General features: G+C 51.2%; 1 protein-coding gene across 1 annotated transcript; it reads right to left on the bottom strand.

Moving 5' to 3' along the window:
* Window positions 1-1,041: 1,041 nt before the first annotated feature.
* Klhl42 (kelch like family member 42) lies at window positions 1,042-21,023 on the bottom strand. The gene is made up of 3 exons (XM_041635362.1): window positions 20,148-21,023; window positions 11,240-11,433; window positions 1,042-6,075 (listed from the first exon to the last, which is right to left on the bottom strand). The coding sequence occupies exons 1-3, from the start codon at window positions 20,981-20,983 to the stop codon at window positions 5,624-5,626; spliced, it is 1,482 nt and encodes a 493-aa protein (XP_041491296.1). The 5' UTR covers window positions 20,984-21,023; the 3' UTR covers window positions 1,042-5,623.
* Between the last annotated feature and the right edge of the window lie 747 nt (window positions 21,024-21,770).

Below are 21,770 nucleotides of genomic sequence, written 5' to 3'. Positions count from 1 at the left end.
GAGGGGGTGCTTCTCATTCTGTTGGTTTCCAGATATGCAGTGGGGTTGGGTACCCACTTTCTCTGGGACTCCGTTTATATTTGTGAAGAAGGGACAAGTATATCAACTCGTTTATGGAAACATGGAGAGTGCTCAAAATAGCCCTGGTAGGTCATAGGACTACAGCCAACACAGGCTACCACATACAAAGTGAGGTGCCGGATGTTCCGGGTCTCATGCGTGCTAGCTTGGCTGGAAGCATGTGTCTTCATGGAGACACCACGAGGTTACTAATAGAGAGGCGGAGAGATGCTCAGTGGCTATGAGCAAGTGCTGCTCTTGAAGAGGACGCATTCCTGTTCCCAGCATCCACCACAGGGAGTCTACAGCCACCTGTAACTCCAGCTCCAGGGGATCTGGTGCCCTCTTCTGGTCTCCATGGGCACTGCACTCATATTGCACCCCCTCCCTGATGTGGGATTCCCCTCTCTGTATGTTGTGAATACCATTGGTGAATAGAGAAACTGCCTTGACCTGTTGATAGGGCAGAACGTAGGTAGGCAGAGAAAACTAAACTGGATGCTGGGAGCAAAGAGGCAGAGGCAGAGAGAGGAGCCAGACAAAAGTTTACCTGGTAAGCCACAGTCACATGGCAATATACAGATTACTAGAAATGTATTAAATTAAGATGTAAGAGTTAGCCAATAAGAAGCTAGAGCTAATGGGCCAAGCAGTGATTAAATTAATATAGTTTCTAGGTGATTATTTCAGGGCTGAGCAGCGCAGAACCAACAAGCGGCCTCCCTACCACACCTTCCCATAATTAAAAATACAATCTTTTCTAAAAAAGTTACTAAAAAGCCAGGCCTGGTTGCACAACTCTCACCCCTCTGGTTCCCCCACTGCCCAGCGTGGTTCGCCCTCCGGCTGGGTTCACTCCCCTAACTGAGCGTGCCAGCCAGGACCCCACAAACCTCCCAGTTCATCCGGGACTCCCCTCTCCAGCTCTGCGCAGCACTGGATACACACACAGCTGGAAACAGAATCTACCACACATCGAAAGCTGATGGAGAACCATTTTATTCTAAGACATTTCCTTCCATAGTCCAAAGGAAAAAAAAATGAATGCAGCACTGTGGTTCACAGGTGTGAGACACACAATCATTGTGGTTATGTGACAGTGTCCAAACTATAACCTTTCAAACAAAGAAAGTGTCGGTCATAACAGAACATAACGTGAAGATTATCCTTTTCCATAAAAAAGACAACTAAGGAAGAAACACTGGAGGGGGCAGTGAAACTCCCACCGTGGAGTGACACAGAACGCAAGTCACATTTTCCTTTGCTTTGCCAGTGACAAACTACATAAAGCACCAACCAGCCCCACGGAAACACTAAGCACCCCGGGCTCTTTGGAATGGATCCTCTTGGACGTTTCACGGGCTTCCTGTAGGAATGGGTGAACATGGCTGTGTCAAGCTGGCAGCGTGGCTATGGATTTCCTGTTGTGTTCCCAAACTAACAGAAGAAAGTGAAGAGCAAACACGTACAATGAGATCGGGTGCGAGGGCACTGGGCGATTACAGAGAGGCAAACTCAACCAATCAGCGCACAGTGTGTCTGAGGGGGTGTCGCTGAGGCCTTCCACCCTTCCAAGGGAATGTTTTAAAGGCACGGGCCCAAAGGTACCAGCGCTGAGCCTGCTCACACCAAACCCTTACCCAGTGGCCTCCCTTCCCTTCATCAGAACCATCTGCGGGGCTACAGTGCGGAGTGAACTCTAAACAGGTTTTACGTCACTCTTGTGTTTTCGCAAACTGTGGAGTGCAAGGATTATAAAAAGTAGTTAACTTTTTTAAAAAAGCATATAGTAAAAAACCGAAACATGGGACGTGTTCAGATTTATGGACAAACCAGCTCCCGGGATTACTACTAAATCACGAGGCAGTGGGAAGATTGGGCCAAGATGCGAGAGGCCGCCAGACAGGGCCCAGTGTGCCCGACTAAAGCAGGCATCTTTGACGACACCCTAGTTGAAATGATGACGGCTCGGTCGGTGTCCCGGGCTCAGCACTGTCTTGCACTGACAGTGTTTCTGGTCACCAGGGAATGGAGTTGACACAGCTCACTGCTTCCTGAAATCACGGCTCCCTTCATGCCCAGCCACTGTCTCTGATGCAGGGGTGGGAAATGGTACTCACTCCACTCTGGCGGGCTGGCAGGGATGTCTGGTAGCGCTATCAGGTCTTCTGAGAGCAAACACTGGCAGAGAGCGAGGGACACACACCTCATACCCCCACTCCTGGTCTAGAACAAGCCCTTAGCAGACACTTAGGTCAGCAGCGCTAAGCCATACTCACTAAACACCGGTTGACAAAGACATCAGAGCTCTGCCTCCGTTTACCTCTTTGGCCAAACAGGCTTGAATGTTACCCAGGAATCTGCAGATGGCACCCCTAAACAACTTTGGCACAAGGACACATTTACCTCTGTCTGCAGTACACTCTCCTTCCCTCAGCTCGAATGCAAACCTAAGGCCTCTGGAATTTCTCGGGTTCTTGGTTTTAGAAACAAAACAAAACAGAAAACACGATGGTCACAGTCGTCTTTGGTTTCGTGCTTCCTCTTAAGCCTTTTGTTTCTGGCCGGCGTGCCCAGCCTTCCAGCCTCTTTGATGCCACATTTTAGAGCAGACTGAAGAAGCTATGGGTTCTCACACTATCATCTCAGAACCTTTCCAGGGTACCGAGGTGAGGAGCCTCTCGAGTCGGAGCACTGACGTCAGGGCTCCCCCACCAACCCACACACCAGACTCTTCTGGCAGGCAGCTCCCACTGGGGGTTCTCCCAGACACTTTCTGCCACACAGTGGGATCAGAACCCCTCAGAAACATCTAGGGGTGGGTAAGGCAAGAGGGAACGGGAAGGCAATAAAAAGACAGTATCATCTAAGGAGCTGCCTGAAGGCGGGAAGGGTTTCAAAGACACAGCCATTGGCTGAAGCCTCCAACTGGTACTAGCAAAAGGAAACTCTAGCTATCAAAACGCCCACATGGGTGAAGGAGCAGGCAGATGGATACCATAACAGCCACCCAGTCCTTCCCTAAGCACTGCTGGCAGCAAGAATAACAAAATTCTGTTGGGAGTCTGTGCATCTGGATCCTCATACCCATCAACAATACAAGGGTGACCTACCAGGCCAGGTTCCTACAAGCTTGTCAGATGTCAGCGACACACCTCCATTTGGTCCAAGTTGCTGGCATTAGGAAATACGCCCAAAAGACGGCGCTTGGGAAGAGAAGTGGTTGACTGCCCATCTCTGCCCAATGCTAACTCAACTCCCATCATCTCTGAATATGGGGTTGAACTGAATACAGTGAAGGCGTGGAGAGTCACGGTGGGGAATATAAATTAAATTCTAAGGTGCAGTAGTGAAATATAGACTCCCCGAAACTCAGTTCTACAGCGAAATATAAATTAAATCTATTTATAAGTACCACTTTTTGGTGACAATTTCAGTTCAGAGGTTTTTTTTTAAAAAGAACCCAGCATAAACAATTTTAAAAAATAATGGAAAAAGAAAGAAAGGCAGGGTTGCTCGAAGCCTACAGTCCCAGCAGTGGGGAGGCCAGGCTGAGAATCCTGACTTTGGGGTTATCCTGGGCTATAAGGCAATGGCTTGCAAGCTTCCAACAGCATTATAAGCAGGTTATAGACTGGACAGCTACTAGTAGATTTGGTGACAAGACCCTGAGATCTGTCACCAAGTCCCAAATAAAAACTAACAGATTTTTTGTTTTGTTTTGTTTTTCGAGATGGGGTCTCTTTGTGTAGTCTTGGCTATCCTAGAATGCTGTAGCTCAGGCTGGCCTCCAACACCGAATTTTTAAATAGCTGTGCAAATAGAAGTTTTATAAATAGGCTCTCTGGGTATATTAGAGGCATGGCTGTAAAGAAACCCTGAAGATACTTGGGGTGGGGGTTGCCATCCCCCTCGGCGTGACCAGCCACTAGGAGAACAGCTGAGAGGGATGGATCTGCCTGTAGCTTTGGCTTTTCTACGGAGCTTTCTTAACTGTGGAAGGCGGCTGTCACTGACCGGGCACTGCTGGCTCGGTTAGCCGACTCTACTCCAAGAGAGCGGCTGGTCATAGCAAAAGCTCTTCAATCCAAATTCCTGTAGGTGAGGGCCTTGTTGCTGTAAGTGCTGGAGATTAAACCCAGGGCCTCTCGTGCATGCTAAGTGGGCTCTTAAGTCTTTTTAAGAAACACGGACCCATGATTGGCAGATCCCTTTATTCATCGTGAACCACCTTGGTGAAATCTCTAGAGCTGTTGCTCACTGCTGTCGGCATGAGAGCCATGAGCCAGCACCTCACTTCAGACATGCCAGAAGAGGCCGTTAGTGTCTGTGCGGAATCTCACCCCCACTTTCTAATGTAAATGAGCTACAGAAACCTGGCCTTTAAAGGCACACAGTGACTGCACATCTACCCCTATGCAGGAATCCTTATCCAGATGTGCAAAAGTTGTCTGTTTTTAATTTTAAATCTTGAAACAAGATCTAAACATTCAATACATTCAATAAAAGTAACTCATAAAGGCGTGTTCTCCTTATGCAGTACTCTCTCATTTAAGGCTCCATTTATAAAATGTCAAGAGCAATCTTCTAAAAACAGAGACCTCACAACGCAGGGTCCGTGGCCCACACAGGCCTGCATTTGCTGCACACAGCCGAAGAGGCTGAGCTGCCTGCTTGTGCAGCCTTCTCAACTGCAGACAGACTGGAGAAGTAGCTAGCGTGTGCTCATCCGAGCGTGTGGAGGAACCAGCTGCGTGTGCGGAGTCTCTGCCGCGGAGTCTCTGTCCGGCTCTACCATTGCAGCATGCAAGGCAGTCACGACCTGCGGGCCCCTGAGGACAGCTATAACTAGCTAACTCAACATCAGGACCTTACTTAAAACATTAGGGTTTTTTTTTTTTTAAGGTAACTCAATTGTACATGAACTTCAGAAACGGTAATGCAAGTCCTAAATGTCAAAAGGCTGAACACACCTGAGGGTCCCTGAAACACATATACAATAAGGCGCCTGACCAGAGAAGCTGGGTGACAAGAGAGACCGGAGGGGTGAGGAGGAGGTTCCTAACGCTTGTCAAAAAAAACCCTGAACATGAAAGAGGAAAATCCCCTACTCCTGACATCTCAGGTGACCTAAAGAAATAGCTTTTTTTTTTTTTTAAAGTCATCTTTACGGGACTAACATGAGGCCCTAGGTTCCACCCCCAGAGGGGAAAACATAGAAAAAAAGCCATCCAAATAGTCCATTGCGTCAGATGCTGACCTCGGCCCTTGCGGGGCAGACCCTGGCTGTCTACTTTCTAATGCTGAGTTTTGGTCGTTGGCCCAAGACTGTTAGGTTTGGAAGAATACTTATGACATTTGTTCCCATGATGTGTAAAACAGGCTAGAAGGGATAATGTTGGTGTCCTTCCCCCAAGTTTTCAAGTAAGCTTATTTACAGCCAGCCAAGCCTCCGACATACATGGCCTATGTTAATCTACTGTGCCCTTCTGGAGTCAGAATGCCAGAGGGTTGCCTTCCTCCCCTCTTGAACCGGATTGTTCTTCTGATACTGTTAAATCATTCAGGTCTCTGCTTTGTTGGGCAGATAGAGAGAGGAAATCAACAAGTTATGCCCAAAGGCTGGGAACCGCCGGAAGGCCTCCCAGCTGTCGGCAAAGATGTTGTACTTGAGGAACACCCGGTGCTCCAGGCTGGTGGATAGGGTGACGTCCCTGCTCATGATGTAGATGCCGTCGTTGTGCAGGGCACAGGTCAAGTTCAGGCCCGACTTGGACGTGTTCTCTTTCAGGTAGAGCCACTGTCGGGTGACGGTGTTGTAGGCCTGCACGGTGAGCATGTCCTCGCTCTGGCTGCTCCTGCGGTTTGGCCCCAGTTCGTGGAGACACCCGCCCACCATGTAGATGGTCTCCTCCACAGACACCATCTGCTGCTTGCGGATGTGGACGTCACAGGTCTCAAAGAGCGTCCAGAGGTCAGAGGACGGACAGTACTGCAGGATGTTCATGTTGCGATCTGAAACACAGAAGGAGGCCAGATGACAAGTGGCCGGGATGTGTGCCACCCGGGCAGAGGGGACCCAGTTTCGCCACAAATACCACGTGACCGTAGGCAGCCGAAGCTCAGTCAGAAAGGCAGGGGCTAGGGAAATGGTTTTCCAAGCAGAAGGGGAAGGGGTCATCTGGATTCTTCCCTTCTTGGGAGGCCCTCAGAACCCCGAAGCCAGAAGCCAAGCCTGGGGGCTCACAGCCTACAGTCCCAGCACTAGGAAGAGCTAGACAGGAGCACCGTGAGTCTGAGGGCAGCCGGGAAAGGGCAGCTTTGTCTTAAGGACAACTTGTGGATGCCACTGGAGACGATGGCTGCAGGCAGATGCTGTAGGCCTCAGAGCTGGGCCACGGCTTCTCTGAGGGAAGAGTTAACTCAGCGAGCCCTGGCTGCGGCCTCGCTCAGGGCGCCATCTCACCACCGCAGCAAATTCTGCTTTAACGAGCAGCCCAGGATATCAGAACTTTGGAGACCTATGCTGCCTCACACAAAATAGAAAGCCCCGCGTTGTAAAACTTAGTCCTTGGCAGAATGATGGTATGTCTACCCAGACATCCAGTTAGCCCTAGATCCACAGCACTGCAAACACAGCCTGCCTCAGGAGAAAGCGCTGGAAACCCTAGAATAATGCCTCGTAGAGCGCCGTTCTCTGCCATTGGCCTGTGCAGCCTGCCCCCACAGCAACCGGCTGAGCCACAAGGTCAGCGTATATTTCAACAGCCTCAGACTCTCAGGGACAGTTAAGTATGCCTGACTACACAGGAGGCAGGCCCAGCCCCAGCAGGGTCTGTCCTTGAAGCCAGCAGAACAGGCTTTCCTGTCAGGAGACACAGAAGTCTCAGCTCCTACCCGCCACAGCAGCAGACTCACAGACCCGCTTCCCAGTGCAGCCCCAGAGACACATCAACAGCCTCGTCTCCTGCCTGCTTGTGGCCATGTGACTAGAAGCCAGGGAAAAGGCCTTCTCTGTCGTTGCTTTTAATTAATAGCTAATTTCTTGGAGAATAAATATAGTCTCTTTTTTTTTTTGAGAAAAAAAATGTCTGTCATACCAGCTGCTTAGGAGGCTGAGGTAAGAGGATTTCAAGTTCAAGGCTAGCCTGTGCTACAGAGTGAGTTCGAGGCTAGCCCTGGAAACTCAGTGAGTAAATGGAAAAAGAAAGCCAAGAATGCTTGCTAGTGTGCATGTGGTTCGCAGCCCCGGCGATGTCCCCAACACTGCAAAATAAGAAAAACAGAAAATTACGCTGCGAGATTCAAAATGCAGGGCTTCGCTTTGCTCTTTTTAAATTAATTTTTAAAATATTTTCTTCTCTAGGAAAGCATAAATGGTCTTAGCTACAGCAAGGAAAGGAAAGTATTAGCAATTTTTAAAAAATGAAGTTTTTGTTGTTGTTGTTCGTTTTTGTTTTGTTGCGATTGTTTTTTGAGACAGGGTTTCTCTGTGTAACCGCCCTGGCTGTCCTGGAACTAGCTCAGGCTGCCTCAAACTCACAGAAATCCACCTGTCTCTGCCTTCGAGTGCTGGGATTAAGCCCAGAAAAGAAAGTTATTGTTAAACAACAAAAAACTATCAGTGGTTAAAAACAGCTCTGGTTGGGAGCCAGCCAAGCACAAGCACCCAGCAGTGGACCAGCACGTAACCCTATCGATGTTATCTTCCCATAGCAACAGACCCGCCCATAGCAACCGTGGACCCTCCCATATCGATGTATCTTCCAATAGCAACAGGCCCTCCTATAACTGACCCTCCCGCAGCAACAGATCCACCCATAGCAACAGATCCGCCCATAGCAACTGACCTCCCATAGCAATGGACCCACCCATAGCAACAGACTCTTCCATAGCAACAGACCCGCCCATAGCAACTGACACTCCCGCAGCAAAGGTGAACACCCATCCCACCCCCACCTCACCTGCAGCTACCAGTAAGAGCTCCACAGTCAGGTCTGGCATGATGGTGCACATCTGTAACCATGACACTCAGGGGCTGAGGCAGGAGGACTGCAAACTTGAGGCCAGCCTTGGCTGCACCGTGAGACCTTATCTCAGAAAGACAGAGCAGGCGGAGGTGACACAGACAGAGAGAAAAGCTCCAGAGCCAAATCTGGTTCCCAGCGAGCAGGGCACAGAGAACCCAGGACCTTAGTGAATGCGGGTCCCCATGCCCACAGGCTTTCCACCCCTAGGAAACTGCCTTCTGGTCCTCACACAGGTCCGCACATCTCTATAGGCCAGGTAACAAGACTCTAGGGGCCAGACAAGGAACTCTTGTTAATCTACCAAGGACACCTGCCTGGGTCACGTGGAACTTTCTCCTCACTCCAGTAGACAGCCTGCAGGCCTTCCTGGGAGTTCTGCAAGCTCCCCCCACTCGGTCAGCACTGGCTCGGGCCCCTGCATCGCAGTCTGACTTTGGTCTTTACGTTTAGCATGGATCCCTCTGCCCTCTGGGTTGCTGTGACTTCCCACTGCATTTCTGCTGTCTGTTGAGAAGAGGCCTCATTCTCTAGCTGTGCTCAGCTGGCCTGGAACTCACTATGTACTGCAGGATGGCCTCAAAGTTGTAGCAATTCTCCTGCCCCAGCCTCCCGAGTGACAAGATGACAAGGATAGGGGGCCACACCGTGCACCTCCATTTCTCTACTGCCTGGTAAGAACCAAAATAATCAGCTCTACTATAAAAGTCAAGAAAGAGCAGGTGTGATGGTATACGCCCTCAATCCCAGCAGAGGTGGGACTGGATGAGGTCATGGCCAGACTAGGCTATATATGCAGTTCCAGGGCAGCCAGGCTACATAACAGAGAAATCCTGTCTCAAACACAAACAAAAAGTTATGAGCCGTTATTTACTGAATTTTAAGTCTCTTTTAAGAAGTCAACAGGATGAGATTCCAACTCAAGTCCTGGTTCTTATTTCTTCTTGGTTGTTCTGTTTTGTTGGTCCTTTTCTTAACAATTAGGCAGACCTGATTGAAACGGGAACCACCAGGAAGTGGTGGAAAAGCCGGACAGAAAAGAGCTAGAGAGGACAGCAGGGCCCAGCCCTCTCGCTTGGAACACAAACACCCATCCAGCCTCGCCGCCTGACCGCCCATCATGGTCTCTGGCACAGGGAATCCAGGACCGACATCATCCTGGGTGGCCCAAGTGAAGAAGGCACACTAGTGGTGGCTTCTGAAGCTCAAAACACACAGGAAGGGTTTTCCAGGTCGAATCTACAGCCCATTTGCTCAGTCAAGGTCATGGAAAAGCCAGGAAATCTACCAGAAGGACGGCGTCCCCAGTAGGACGTGGCAGCTCCTGTGTGGGGGAGAAGCTGAGGCAGTCTGGTTCCATGTCAGCCACAGTGCGTTCTGTCTCCATCTGAAGGAGTCAGAGGCTCATGCATGTAACCTAGCACCCGAGGCTCACACAGGAGGATTGCGCTACAACGCTCTATACAACACAAACCACACCACCTAAAAGAAAGGAGAAATGTCTGTAGGTAGGCAACCAGCTAGCTACTTCACTAGAAAACCAGAGACAGAGATGAAGCATTCAGGTATGGCGGAGGCTAGGGCTGTCTAAACACGTGAAGTCAGCTGATGGCTGTGCCCTGAGCCACAGCGGAAGACTACTAACAAAGGCAAATTCTCTTTTCTCCACCCAGAAAGCGCTAAATAAGCCTCTTATCCTCATGGCGGTCACCGGGAAGTGGCAGCATCTGAGGAAGAACTCAGGGCTTCCTGCACACACATCCCTCTGCTTCTGCCTCTCCTCAGATGCACACATACACTGGCCACCTACAAAGGGGAGTGGGGAACCCCCACCCAAAGGCAGGCTCACCTCTTCAACCTCAGCACCAACCAGTGAGAAAAAAAGATGAAAATTTGAAAAACAGATCTGTAGTCGTATAAGTGATGATATTACACAGAGACGGTTCAGGACTGCTCACCCAGGTACAAGAATCCTTATTAGAGACAGCGACTCGTGGAGAAGTCCCATGAAGACAGGCAGAGACGCGTGGTGAAGCCATCAGGCAGAGAGTTAAAGAGGTGAGGGAGTGTTCTCTCTCCTCCCCGAGAGACATGGTCTACTCTCTCCCACTCACCTTAAAGTCTTGATCCCCCGCCTCTGCCTCCCCAGTGCTAGGATTACTGGGCTGCACCCTCACACCCAGTTCTGGGTCACCTATGTAAATACTATGCTAGTGTCTGTCATTTACAAAGTTCCACATGGTCATTTGCAGCCCCAGAGTCTCATCGGTCAGGGCCGGAAAGCTCCATCTGCCCCATCACACCATAAATGACTTTGCCCTGTCCATCACACATCACACGCCAGTGAATCATGAGCTGACCACGACACCAGCAACTCCACGAGTCTAGGGACACCTCTCCTTCAGCCGTGGGCACTGCATGTCAGGTACACCCAACACGGAAGAAATCCCCGAGGCCAAGAGACCTCCGAGGAGGCAAAGAGGAAAGGGGCGCAGTTCTCTCCTGCACCCAGCATTGCTCCTCTTCCACAGCCATGGTGCCTGGGATCTCCTGGCTACACACAGTAGCACCAAACCTGGGGATGGTCCTATTTCCACACTGCTCCTATAAAATGCCTACCACGGAGAGAAAAGCACACGAGGTCATAGAACACGCCACTCGGGCACTATCATCTGGTCTAGGGAGCTCTCTTGTGTTCACGTCCGCCCACCCAATGACAAAGGAACAGGGCCTGTCCAGTAAAGCAAAGCCTCAACTCAGGTCTGGCATGGCACCGGTGGGTGGGCCCAGCTCTGAGGGGAGAAGGGCACTTAGTTTATGCTTCCCTCCCAAGCAAAGCTGTGACCCGAAACTCCAACATCAGGCTTCAGGTGCTGACCGCAAGGCTGGGTTTCCAGAAGCACAAGGAATATTCACAATCCTTCATGCTTCCTCTCTTCCATTTGAACCATGACCAGGCGCACAGAAGGCCCCGAAGGTCCTTGCTCACTAACTCATGCCATCATCGAACTGGCTTCCTTAGGCGAGTCTATTGCATTTGGTGCGCAAAATCAAAATCAAACTCAGACACACAGCTTCTTCCGGCCAGTCTTGCCCTGCCCGGGCCGCTACAGTTTACGCAAAAGCGGTTGACGCCCTCCCCGCCCCCTCACCTCGGGTGGTGTAGCCGCCAACGACGTAAATCTTCCCCCTGCACTCGCAAGCAGAGAACTCCGCCAGAGGATTTGGCAGGGGAGCCACAAAATTCCACGCATCTTGTTCAGGATTGTAGCACTCCACGTTGGACACCGCCTGCCCGCCGATGGCGTAGAGCTTCGAACTGACGGCCACAAGCTTGAAGTTAGAGCTGAAAGAAAGAAACAAGCCCACAAGGTCAGTCCTGGTCGAGATGTGGAGAGAGGAAGCTCCCCAGCAGACCCTCTCAGGTTTTACGTGGATGTAGTTTACCATGTTGAAGCACCAGTTGTTACAATGAGCAGGGCCCCTTGTTTGTCCCTGCCGACCGGCTTGCTTAGCCCCAAAATAACCACACAAAAACTGTATTAATTTAAACACTGCTTGGCCATTAGCTCTAACTTCTTACTGGCTAACTCTTACATATTATTTAACCCATCTCCATTAGTCTGTGTATCGCCACTTGGCTGTGGCTTCCTGACAAGATTCTAACCTGTGTTCTGTCTGAGGTGGAGGATCCTTGGCTTCTCCCTGACTCTGCTTTCTTCCTCCCAGCATTCAGTTCTGTCTTCTCCATCCACCTAAGTTCTGCCCTATCAGGCCCAAAGCAGTTTCTTTGTTCATCAGCCAATAAAAGCAACACACAAACAGATGGGAATCCTACACCAAAGGGGAAAGGAACCAGGCAGCAGCTTGGTGTGGCCTTCAAATCCCACCCCTTGAGAGACCCACATTCTAAACATTCCACAACCTCACCAAACAGCGTCACCAGCTGGGGAAGAAATACCCAAGACCAGCCTGAAGGTGGGGGAGGAGAAGGGAAGAAGTGAACAGGGTGGGGACAACGAGGATCACTACCTACAGACGCTAGGACATGATATTCCAGGGGGACAGGCAGGAGAGAAACCACGGCTGGAGCGAGGACCCAGTGGTGAGAGCATTGGCTGCTCTAGCAGAGGACCCAGGTTCAGTTTCCAGCACCCATGTGGCAGCTCACAACCTCCTGTAACTCCAGCTCTGGGGATCTGACGCCCTCTTCTGGCCTCCTCAGGCACTGCACACAGGTGGCATATATTCATACAAACATACATTTAAATATTTTTAAAATACATCTTAGAGAGAGAGAGAGAGAGAGAGAGAGAGAGCACAGACTCACAGACGCACCCCTAGGCTTTCTCCTCCCAGAATGGCTGGTTCATTTTCCCTCAGAGAGGAGGTTCCATCCAGGTACAATAGAGGCATTAATGGGTGGCCAAGAAGAGCCATAGCCACCAGTAGGGACCCCCCCTCACCAGAGGGCAGCTCATATACCACCCAACTGCTATATATAAGTGGGAGGGCTAAGATGAACGAATTAAAATCCTCTGGTCCAGTAGTTTACTTATAGATGTTAACAAACACATGTCTCGACAAATGTGTTTTCGTCAGCTTCAAATATTAGCTGAGTAAAACAAAGTCAGTTTGTTCTGAGGGAGTCCCCACCCCTCTGTAGAGACACACAACAGGCAAGTTCACAAGCCTGCAGTGGGCTACAACACAAAGGCTGGGCACCCCGTCCATTTCAGCTCCTCACCTCTAACGTGGGGGTGGGGGGATCTCACCCTAGGGACTAAACAGGCAAGCAAGAGATGCTCTCGGTACAACCTCGAGGCTTTGTGCCGCGTGAAATGAGCGTGCTGGACACGGCCCTTGTGTCTAACTCCAACAAGGACTGCTCCAGGAAGAAGGACATTGGAGGAAAGACGGGGCAGAAGCCACAAAGGCAAAGCAGCAGCCCAGGCCATGTGCATGGGAAGATCGAGTCCAGGGCCACAGCAAGGTACGGCATTCGCCAGCAAGAGCACAAAGAAAGCACAGAGCTTTATGGTGTCTGGATGCACAAGAACCGGTTCCATTTTGTTTTCCAAAGGAGAGGGCAAACCCAGAGTCCTTCACCTAGAGCCTTGGAGCTGTTAAACCCAGCCAGCCATGCAGATGGACTTCACCCTGGTGGCAGCAACTGGGGGGTCCCCACTGCCAATGGTCCTTAACGTCCAACCATGATGCCCTCCCTGTGTGTGCAGATCTGGTGAACCAGAGGAAATAACGTTTGTAAACAGGCACTAAATCCTGACCGGCTCAGGCTGGTTTCACTTCCCACAGGTACACAGATAGTAAATTCTGTAATATCAAAACACCGTGTGGGATTCATCCAGCATGCTCCTCTGTCTTAAGCAAACAGGTAAGGGCCTTTTTTTTTTTTCTGAGACCAATCGGACAGGCAGCTAAGTAAACAACTTCATCCCTCCAAACCCCGTACGTGCGAGCTCTCGTCAAGAGAAACGTTTATTAATGTTGGGTTTGCTTGCAGATGGGCTGGCCACCTGAAAACAAACCAACTGCTAAATTTAGAGGCAAATCGCTGAGGGCTCCAACTCCGGGCTTGCACAAGGAAATCTACACTCCACTGCTCAACAGCTGTGCCACCTTGGGCAGGGACTGAAGCTCAGTAGATCTGTGCCTCAGTTTCCCCATCTCTGAAGTAGAGTCAAGCACACAGGCTGCTCTATGGGGCATGAGGAGGGTGATTTTCCTCATGTCTTAAGCCTTGGTTTTATTTTTTAAAAGATTTGTTTTTTGTTTTTAATTGCATACACATGAGGCTGGGTGTGTGTGAGGGCAGATGAATGCAGGTGCCCACAGCGACCATGAGCCACCTGACAAGGGTGCTGGGAACCGAGCTCAGGTCCTCTGGGACAGCAGTGTGTGCCCTTAACTGTGAAACCATTGCTTCAGCTCCTCTCTCTCTTTCTGCATGCGTGCGTGCGCATGTGTGTGCACCTGTGTGCATGTGGGAGTGTGCATGCCACAGTGCACAGATGGAGGTCAGAGGAAAACTTGCAGGCATTGGCTCTCTCCTTCAACCACACGCATCCCAGGGGTGGGCACGGGTCGTCAGGCTCAGGAGCAGCCTCCGTACTCGCTGAACCCTCTCTCCAGCCTGGACTGCAGCTTCTTAACTCCATGGGAGAGGGCTGGCTTCTCATTGCAGCGCAGAGGGCCTCCAGAGCTCTGCAGTCTGTGATCCCTTCTGCACACCCCGACACCTCATTTGCAGTGTCTGCAAGCGGCTCACACTGCCCACCTCAGGAGCGGGACGGTGCCGTGCGTCTGAGCCACCGATAACTTCCCAGTTACCTCTTCTCCCTTCATACTGGCCCCTGACACACTCTGTTCAGGAAGGAAGATGCTAACTGTCATACCAAATAAGCCTCCATTTTGTAGCTGTATATGACTCGTTTACAATAAATAAAAAGCAAGTGGGGAAAATTAGACATGGCTGCAATTTAATTTTCATTTCACTGAGAAGAAATAAAAAGCCCTCTAGGATTGCAGTCACAGCCTGACGACAATGGAGCATGGCTTAGCACGCCCGAGGCCCTGGGTTCAGTTTCCAAAGCAGAGGCAGGGAGGGGGTATAATTCCATAGGGGCTGATGCAGGATAATCTTAAGAGTTCAAAGCCAGCCTGGGCTACACAGTGAGAGACCAAGCTGAGCTATACAGCAAGACCCTGACTCAAGCACACACTTCAAACCTAAGTGATGAGAACTTTGCTAAACACCTGGCCCCCGACCAACAGCCGTGAAAACCATAATGAGGAGGGCAATGGCCCAGAGTGGGGTCTCGTCCTGTGACCGCGTGAAAGGAAGTTAGACTCTCTGGAGAAATGGGGCCAATAACAAAGCCAGCCTCGCAGAGTTGCTGGGGTTAATGATGAACTGAGGACAACGCTTGACCCAGAAACAGAGTTCCGGAAACAAAAAGCCACCGTGGCTTGCTACAGACAATTCTGTGACTGTGAAACTCAACATTCCTCCCTGGCCTGGACAGTGTGCGCGTCCCCATCCAGTTCCTCGGTCGCTCCTTCCCCTCCCTGCCTCTGCTGTAGTGACCTCCACTGGGGACCAGCATGGAGACGGGAGAAGGTGGGAAACACAAGGGCCGTAGTGACCTCCCCTGGGGACCAGGATGGAGATGGAAGAAGGTGGGAAACACAAGCGCTCATTGTGGCTCCAACCACCTGTGGGAAATTCAAAAAGCAGTTTCAACTGTTGGCCACAACTCGGCTGCAGAGGTTAACAGGCCTGCCACTCTCTCTCCTCCCCTGGAGTCCAGCTGTGTGGGCTCCCCAGCAGGACAAAGTCCCTCTAGGGTTCCCCCTCAGGCTCCTCTGCCAACAGCTGGCTGCCCATGAGGCCTCTCCGACCTTGCTGCTTTCACACAAACAGGACCCACCTGGCTCCACCTTCGGAGCAGAGGCCAGGGCAGAGGGAGACCCTAGGAACAATCTTAGACATTTAAGGACAGTTCCAAAGGCCAGCTGCAGTCAGTGGCCAGTTCCTGCAAGCCGCCCCTAATTAAGGTGGGGAGGGGAAGGCAATTCTGTGGTCACGCAAGCTTTTACATGTCAAGAGTCAAATCTGTGTTCAGACAACGAACCAGTGTTTTATGCCTGAAAAAAGCTTCCAAAATAAAAAAATGCTGGGACTTGTACAGTCATTTTATTTTTAAAAAATTACATGTGTGTGTACGTGTGTGTGTGTGTGTGTGTGTGTGCGTGCGAACACATACACAGGCCACGGCACACATGGGAAGGTCAAAGAAGAGCTTGTAGGAACCAATCCTCTCCTTCTACCATGTGAGTCCTGAACTCCGCTCATCATCAGGTTTGCCTGTATGTGGCTTTAACAACTGAGATCATTTCACTGGCCGATACGGTCATTTTCAAGCCTGTAACTTTACACTGTACCTTGAAAAGAAATCTCAGAGATTCACATCTCAGCACAAAAAGGCAAAGTCGTATGACAGAACGTGGTACCGAGACGTAGTCCACATTCTCAGCCGGAGAAAACTTCCATGGACAGGATATAAAAGAGTCACACACAGCAAATCCAGCTGAAAAGATAAAACTGCTTCTTGCATGTAGCCACTCAAACCCAGGGTCTAGGAACCGGGGCTTGCGCGCTTGCATGGCCAGCACTGAGCTGCATGCTGCTTGCTGCATCATGTTCCAATTGTTGGCGATGCCCTTGTTTTCAAGACAGAATCAATTGCCAACATCTAGAGACTCCGTTACCTCACACCCTGACTCCTCACTTCCACTAGGGAATAACCAGGGTGGTCCAGGGTGAGGAGGTCTGTGGGTGACACACGGACACCAGGTCCCCCAGAACTGCCACCCACTCTTCTACTCACTGACATCACTCACCCTGCCACTTTAGGACTCCAGTGTTGAATCACACACTAAGACAACAACCCAGTGTGCTGGTGTGTGCCAAAATCCCAGCTTCCTGGGGTGGAGGCAGGAAGTGAAGAAATGCAAGGCCATGCTCAGATACAGAGTTCAAGGCCCACTTAGATACGTGAGATCCTGGCTCAAGAAAATTAATAAAATAACAAAGAAAACCAAACCAGAAATTATATCAATAGATACGCATCTGTGAACACACACAAAAAAATTTTTGTGGGATATTTTGATCACACTCTGACGCTCCCAACTGACAATAAAATTTACCTTGAATCAGAGAACAAAGCCAGCTGCTAGCTGACTGGAATCAGTCATAGAGGTTTTGGAGGACCCAGGACATATAGAGAGACACAGGAAGTAGTAGGGAGGGGTTAGAAAGATTTGTGGCCAGTTTGAATCAAAGATGGAGAGAGAGAGGACCTCACTTCTCTGATCAGTCAGGCTTTAAGCTCATATCTGACTCCCAAGCTTCTATTAATAAAAGAAGAGTTTAAGTAATCGTTACAAATAAACATATACAATAACCATTAATTAGAAGAACCATTAAGTACTCTAATAATTTTAGAGTAAAAATATGCAGATACATGCCCCACTCACTCAGAAATATATACACGCATAGCTCCAGATGATAATGCTGGCCACGCCTATATTTATGTAAGCATCCACGCATTTATAATACCTAACATGCATGTGTAGACACTATTTTGGTTTGGGTACCTAGTGGGTAAAAGGCTCATGCATTGAAGGGTTGGTCCCCTTGCATTGTTCACAAGTAGATTTAGGGAGGGCTGAGCCAGGAGCCTCTGACCTCATCAGTGCATCAGCCATAGATGGAGTCACGTGACACTGTGACAAGACTGGACACACACACACACCCCTCTGCCATGAGCTGAGCCACTCTGTTCCACTGTGTGTTCTTGGCCGTCATTCTTGGTCCTTAATAATACCCCCGTCCCCACACAGCCGCTTTCCCTTATCTCAGAATGAAATACAATTTCTCACAGTGAAATAATCAAGGGACACGTGGCAATGGCTAATATTTTCAGCTCGACAGGATTTAGAACTACAGAGAGAAGCTCTGGGCGGGCGGTCCACGAAGAATATTCTAGATTAACTGAGAAGGGAAGACGTACCCTGAAAGTGGGCGGCACTATTCTACCATCTAGGATCCAGACTATAAAAAGGAGAGCAAGCTGGACACCAGCATCCGTCACTCCTGACTGCTCCCTCGGGCTCTCACCACCACGCCTTCTCTGCCCTCAACCATGTGCCAAAACAAACCCTCCCTTCCTGGAGCTGCTTCAGGTGCCTGGCACCGCATTGAAGGCGGAGGAACTCACTTTAGCTTCCTTGTGAGGCAGGGGTGCAACACAGCTTGACCATGTTTAAAGAGAACAGAAAAAACACTTTGAGGCAAAGGGACCAAGGATCTCAGGCTAAAAAGAAAAGACAGGTGAGGGGTCAGGACTGTGGAGTTAAGGTCACCATCCCTAATCCAAGTGGATGGAGCTGGAGACAGACACACAGGGTAAGGCAGAACCTAGAACCTTCTACCCGATCTCAGACACGCAGGGGAGAGGTAAAACAGAATCTAGAACCTTCCACCCGATCTCAGACACGCAAGGGAAAGGTAAGACAGAACCTAAAACCTTCTACCCAATCTCAGAAACGCAGGAGAGAGGTAAGACAGGACCTATAACCTTCCACCCAATCTCAGAGCACCATCTTTGCTAATTAATTAGGGCACTTAAAAAGTATTTTGAGATAACACTTTTGATGCTAAGCTTTATTATTTTGTTTTGTTTGTTTTCAGAAAGGGTCTCTGTAGCTCAGGCTAGACAACAGATCTTCCTGCCTCAGCCTCTCAAGCCAGAATGATGTGATGTAAGTATCATATTACAGGAGAGTAGACGACCCCCCCCCCCCCCCCGCAACCCCTAGCTAGTACCTCGGGAAGGGACAGGGAGTGAGTGACACATTCATCTCTACTTCTTATGCTTCAGCCTGCCACGATTTTTAGGATTTATTTTTTATTTTTATTCGCGTGCCTGTATGTGTATGCACACATGCATGTGAGTGCCCCGGATGCCCTGCAGCTGCAGTTACAGCACCCAGTGTGGGCGCTGGGAATTGAACACCAGTCTTAAGCAAGAGCAGCAAGTGCTCTTCACGTCTGAGCCAGCAGAACAAGATCTGTTTCTGCAAATAACCTCTGACCTCAGAGTCCCTGGTCCTGTGATGGGCCCAGGCGGTTCCAGTTCAGGGTGGAGACCACAGCGGGACTTGGATGGCAGCAGGCGGTGGCCTGGTAGAGAGTAGCCTGCCAGTCCTCTCCTGATCACTTTTCTCTCTGCTTCTGGGATGCTGGTGATTGAATCCAGGCCTCATGAGTGGTTAGCAAACGCTCCAACACACACTGAGATACCGTTTCCCCACTCTTCTGAGTTTTGTTTCATCATCCAGGCTGGCCCGGAACTCACCTGTAACCTAGAAAGGTCCTTAACGTGGAACCTACCTGCTTCAGCCTTCTAAGCAGCCGGGGGAACAAGCCTGCAACACAGGATCTCACTTCCCAGGCAACTTGGGCCCTGCAGTCTTGACTCCCTTTCTCTTCCTTTATCTGCTTCTCTCTCATGTTCTTCCCCTGACTCCTCTCCTTACTTCTCCTCCCACCCTGGCCCCAAGTTGTGCCTTTTCTTCTCCAAGTCACCCAGGGTCAAGGCAAGAGGACTCCACAGGAAGGAAAAGGTGAGGGAAGGAGGGAAGAAGAAATGCCTCTGGCCCTATGAGTCCACAGCTTCATAGACTCAACCAAGCTGGTTTTTTTCATTCCCTAAATGATAGTCTGACAACCACTGGCATGGTAGAGGCATTTCATTTGAAGTTATAGATAACAGAGATTATTTATTGTAGAAAGCCGGCTGCAGTAGTGCAAACCTTTTCTCTGAAGGCTAGAAGGCAGGAGGATCACTTGGGCCTAGCAAGTCCAGGAGCTCAAGACCAGCCGGAGGAGCGCACCGAGATAAAGGAAAACCACCAAACATAAGCAGGAGGGTAGTATGTAGGCTTTCTGCTGATGGTACTGCCGCAAGGGACTCAAAGGGACCAGGGCATGCCTGTTCTGTAGGTAACCACTCGGGGCTCAAGTTTTGGGTCAAAGATGATTGCTGTCTAGGGAGGATAAAAGAGGGGAGAATGAAAGGGAAAAAGAAAAGAACCCCTATGTGGCGCGTATCAATGTCATCCTAGGGATAGCGGATTCCTACCCAAAGTCACTGACAGCAACAACAAAAGTTCCCCCAAAGCCAGCATTAGCTGCTGCCCAAACCGCATTATAATTCGAATCAGACCAGGAAAGAAAAAGAGATGGAAAAAACAGCAGTTATCTTTTGCAGTATCCTCTGCGAGCACATTGAGACAGAGAAGCATAAGGCTCGCACCGGTAAGAAGGCCGGTGACTGGGCTAGGTGACTTCTTCCTGGCGAGCCCTGGGCTCTCTGGGAACTTCGCCAGGCGCGACGAGGCCAGCAGCACTCAGCGAGATGCCACCGCCTCTGGCCAGCAAACAGCTGGGCAATGAATGAAGCTGGCACTTACCGCTTCTGGTTCATGGAGGCCACCTGCAGCCACTCGTTGGTGGTGGGGTTGTAGGAGTGTGCGGCCGAGATCTCCTGGCTGGTGATCCTGTACCCGCCCACGATGAAGAGGTAGTTGTCCAAGATGGCTGAGCCATAGCCCCTGACGTTCACCAGGTCAGGGGGCAGGTTGTTGGCCAGTGGGAACCAGCGTTCCGTGCTCTCCTCGTACCTAAGCATGGACGGGGGTTCCCCCTGATAGGGATGCGGGGCCAGGGGTCCCCCGAGGAAGTCCCCCAGGGCCACTAGGACCGGGGTCCCGCGCATGCGGTCCTCCCTCAGCCTCTGCTTCAGGCTGCAGTCCCCGGGACCCGGCGGCGGCGACAGCAGCAGCGGGAAGTGCGGCTGGCACAGCACCTGATGGAAGCGCAGGGCCATGAAGCGCAGGCAGGCGTCCTGCAGGTCGGGCAGCCCGTACACCTGAGCCAGGCGGTACAGCTCCAAGCAGTTGCCCAGACGCACATGCGACAGCAACAGGCGTAGCAGCGCCGTGACCTGCAGGAAGGACGCGGCCTCCACCAGCTCGGCCAGCACGCTAGCCTCGGCCAGCTCGTCCTCCGCCAGGCCCCAGCCCTCGCGCGCGCCGCCCGCGTTGATGAAGTCCAGCACCAGCCGCAGGCCCGGTGCGCTCAGGCCGCGTAGCTGCTGCACCTCGGGGCCGGCCTCGGGCCGCACGGCCTCGCGCATGCCGGAGCGGTAGAGCGCGCGGAAGTAGTCGCTCTGTTCGATCAGCTTGCTCTTGCTCACCGGGTAGCAACGGTCTTCCAGGCGGATCTGTACCATCTCCTCGGCGGACATGGCTGGGCCGCTGCGCCCAGCCGCCCGGCCGCGCAGGCTCCTCCCCCGGGCTCACACCCTCCGCCGAGCCGGGCCTGCGCTTCCTTCCGCCGCCGCGGCCCCGAGCTAGGCCCCGCCGGCACGTCAGGCGCCCTCCGTGTAAATGGCCTCTCTGTGTCTTTTATCGACGTGTCTGTGTGGGTTCGTGCGCGTGAGCGCAGGCGACGGGAAGCCAAAGGCGGCAGATGACTCCGCAAGCCCGAGGGACGAACGGTTGTGAGCCGCCCTACACGGGAACCGAACTCCCGACTTCCGCAGCAGCACTGTGCGTTCCTCCAGCACGGCCTTTAAACTTTTTGTTAATTGGTTAAGAAGCAAACAAACGCGCGGGTTCGCGGTGCCTTCTCCCTAAGCACAAGTCATTTGTACAGGTTTCCCGCCGCAGCTCGGCGGTTCCTGTGTGAGATTTCAGGGACCAGTCATAACTGGTTTGAACTGTGACCAGTCTGGTGGTTCATGAGTTCGCTGAAGGATTACTGGAGCTAAGGAGTTTTAGAAAAGTTATTAACTCCATGGACAAGGCGGGCAGGCAGACAGACAGACAGGAGGGCAATGGCATATTCAGGGCTCCAGCACCGGAGACGGCAGAGCAGGGTCTCTGGAGAGCCAGTGGCCCAGAGTGAGCACCGGAAGGAGCGGGTAAATAGAGAGGACACTGAGACGCATTCTGCCTGTCACTTCTGCGCACAAATCTGACCCCGGATAGCACCTGCCCAGCCACCCCCATCACCCCAACCATAGCCTTCCC

Source organism: Microtus oregoni, unplaced genomic scaffold (genome assembly GCF_018167655.1).
Source record: "Microtus oregoni isolate MIOR12 unplaced genomic scaffold, Mior012 000002F_ref0000024, whole genome shotgun sequence".
NCBI lineage: Eukaryota > Metazoa > Chordata > Mammalia > Rodentia > Cricetidae > Microtus > Microtus oregoni.
The sequence above is the reverse complement of the archived record's forward strand: the minus strand, read 5'-3'. Positions and strand labels throughout refer to the sequence as shown.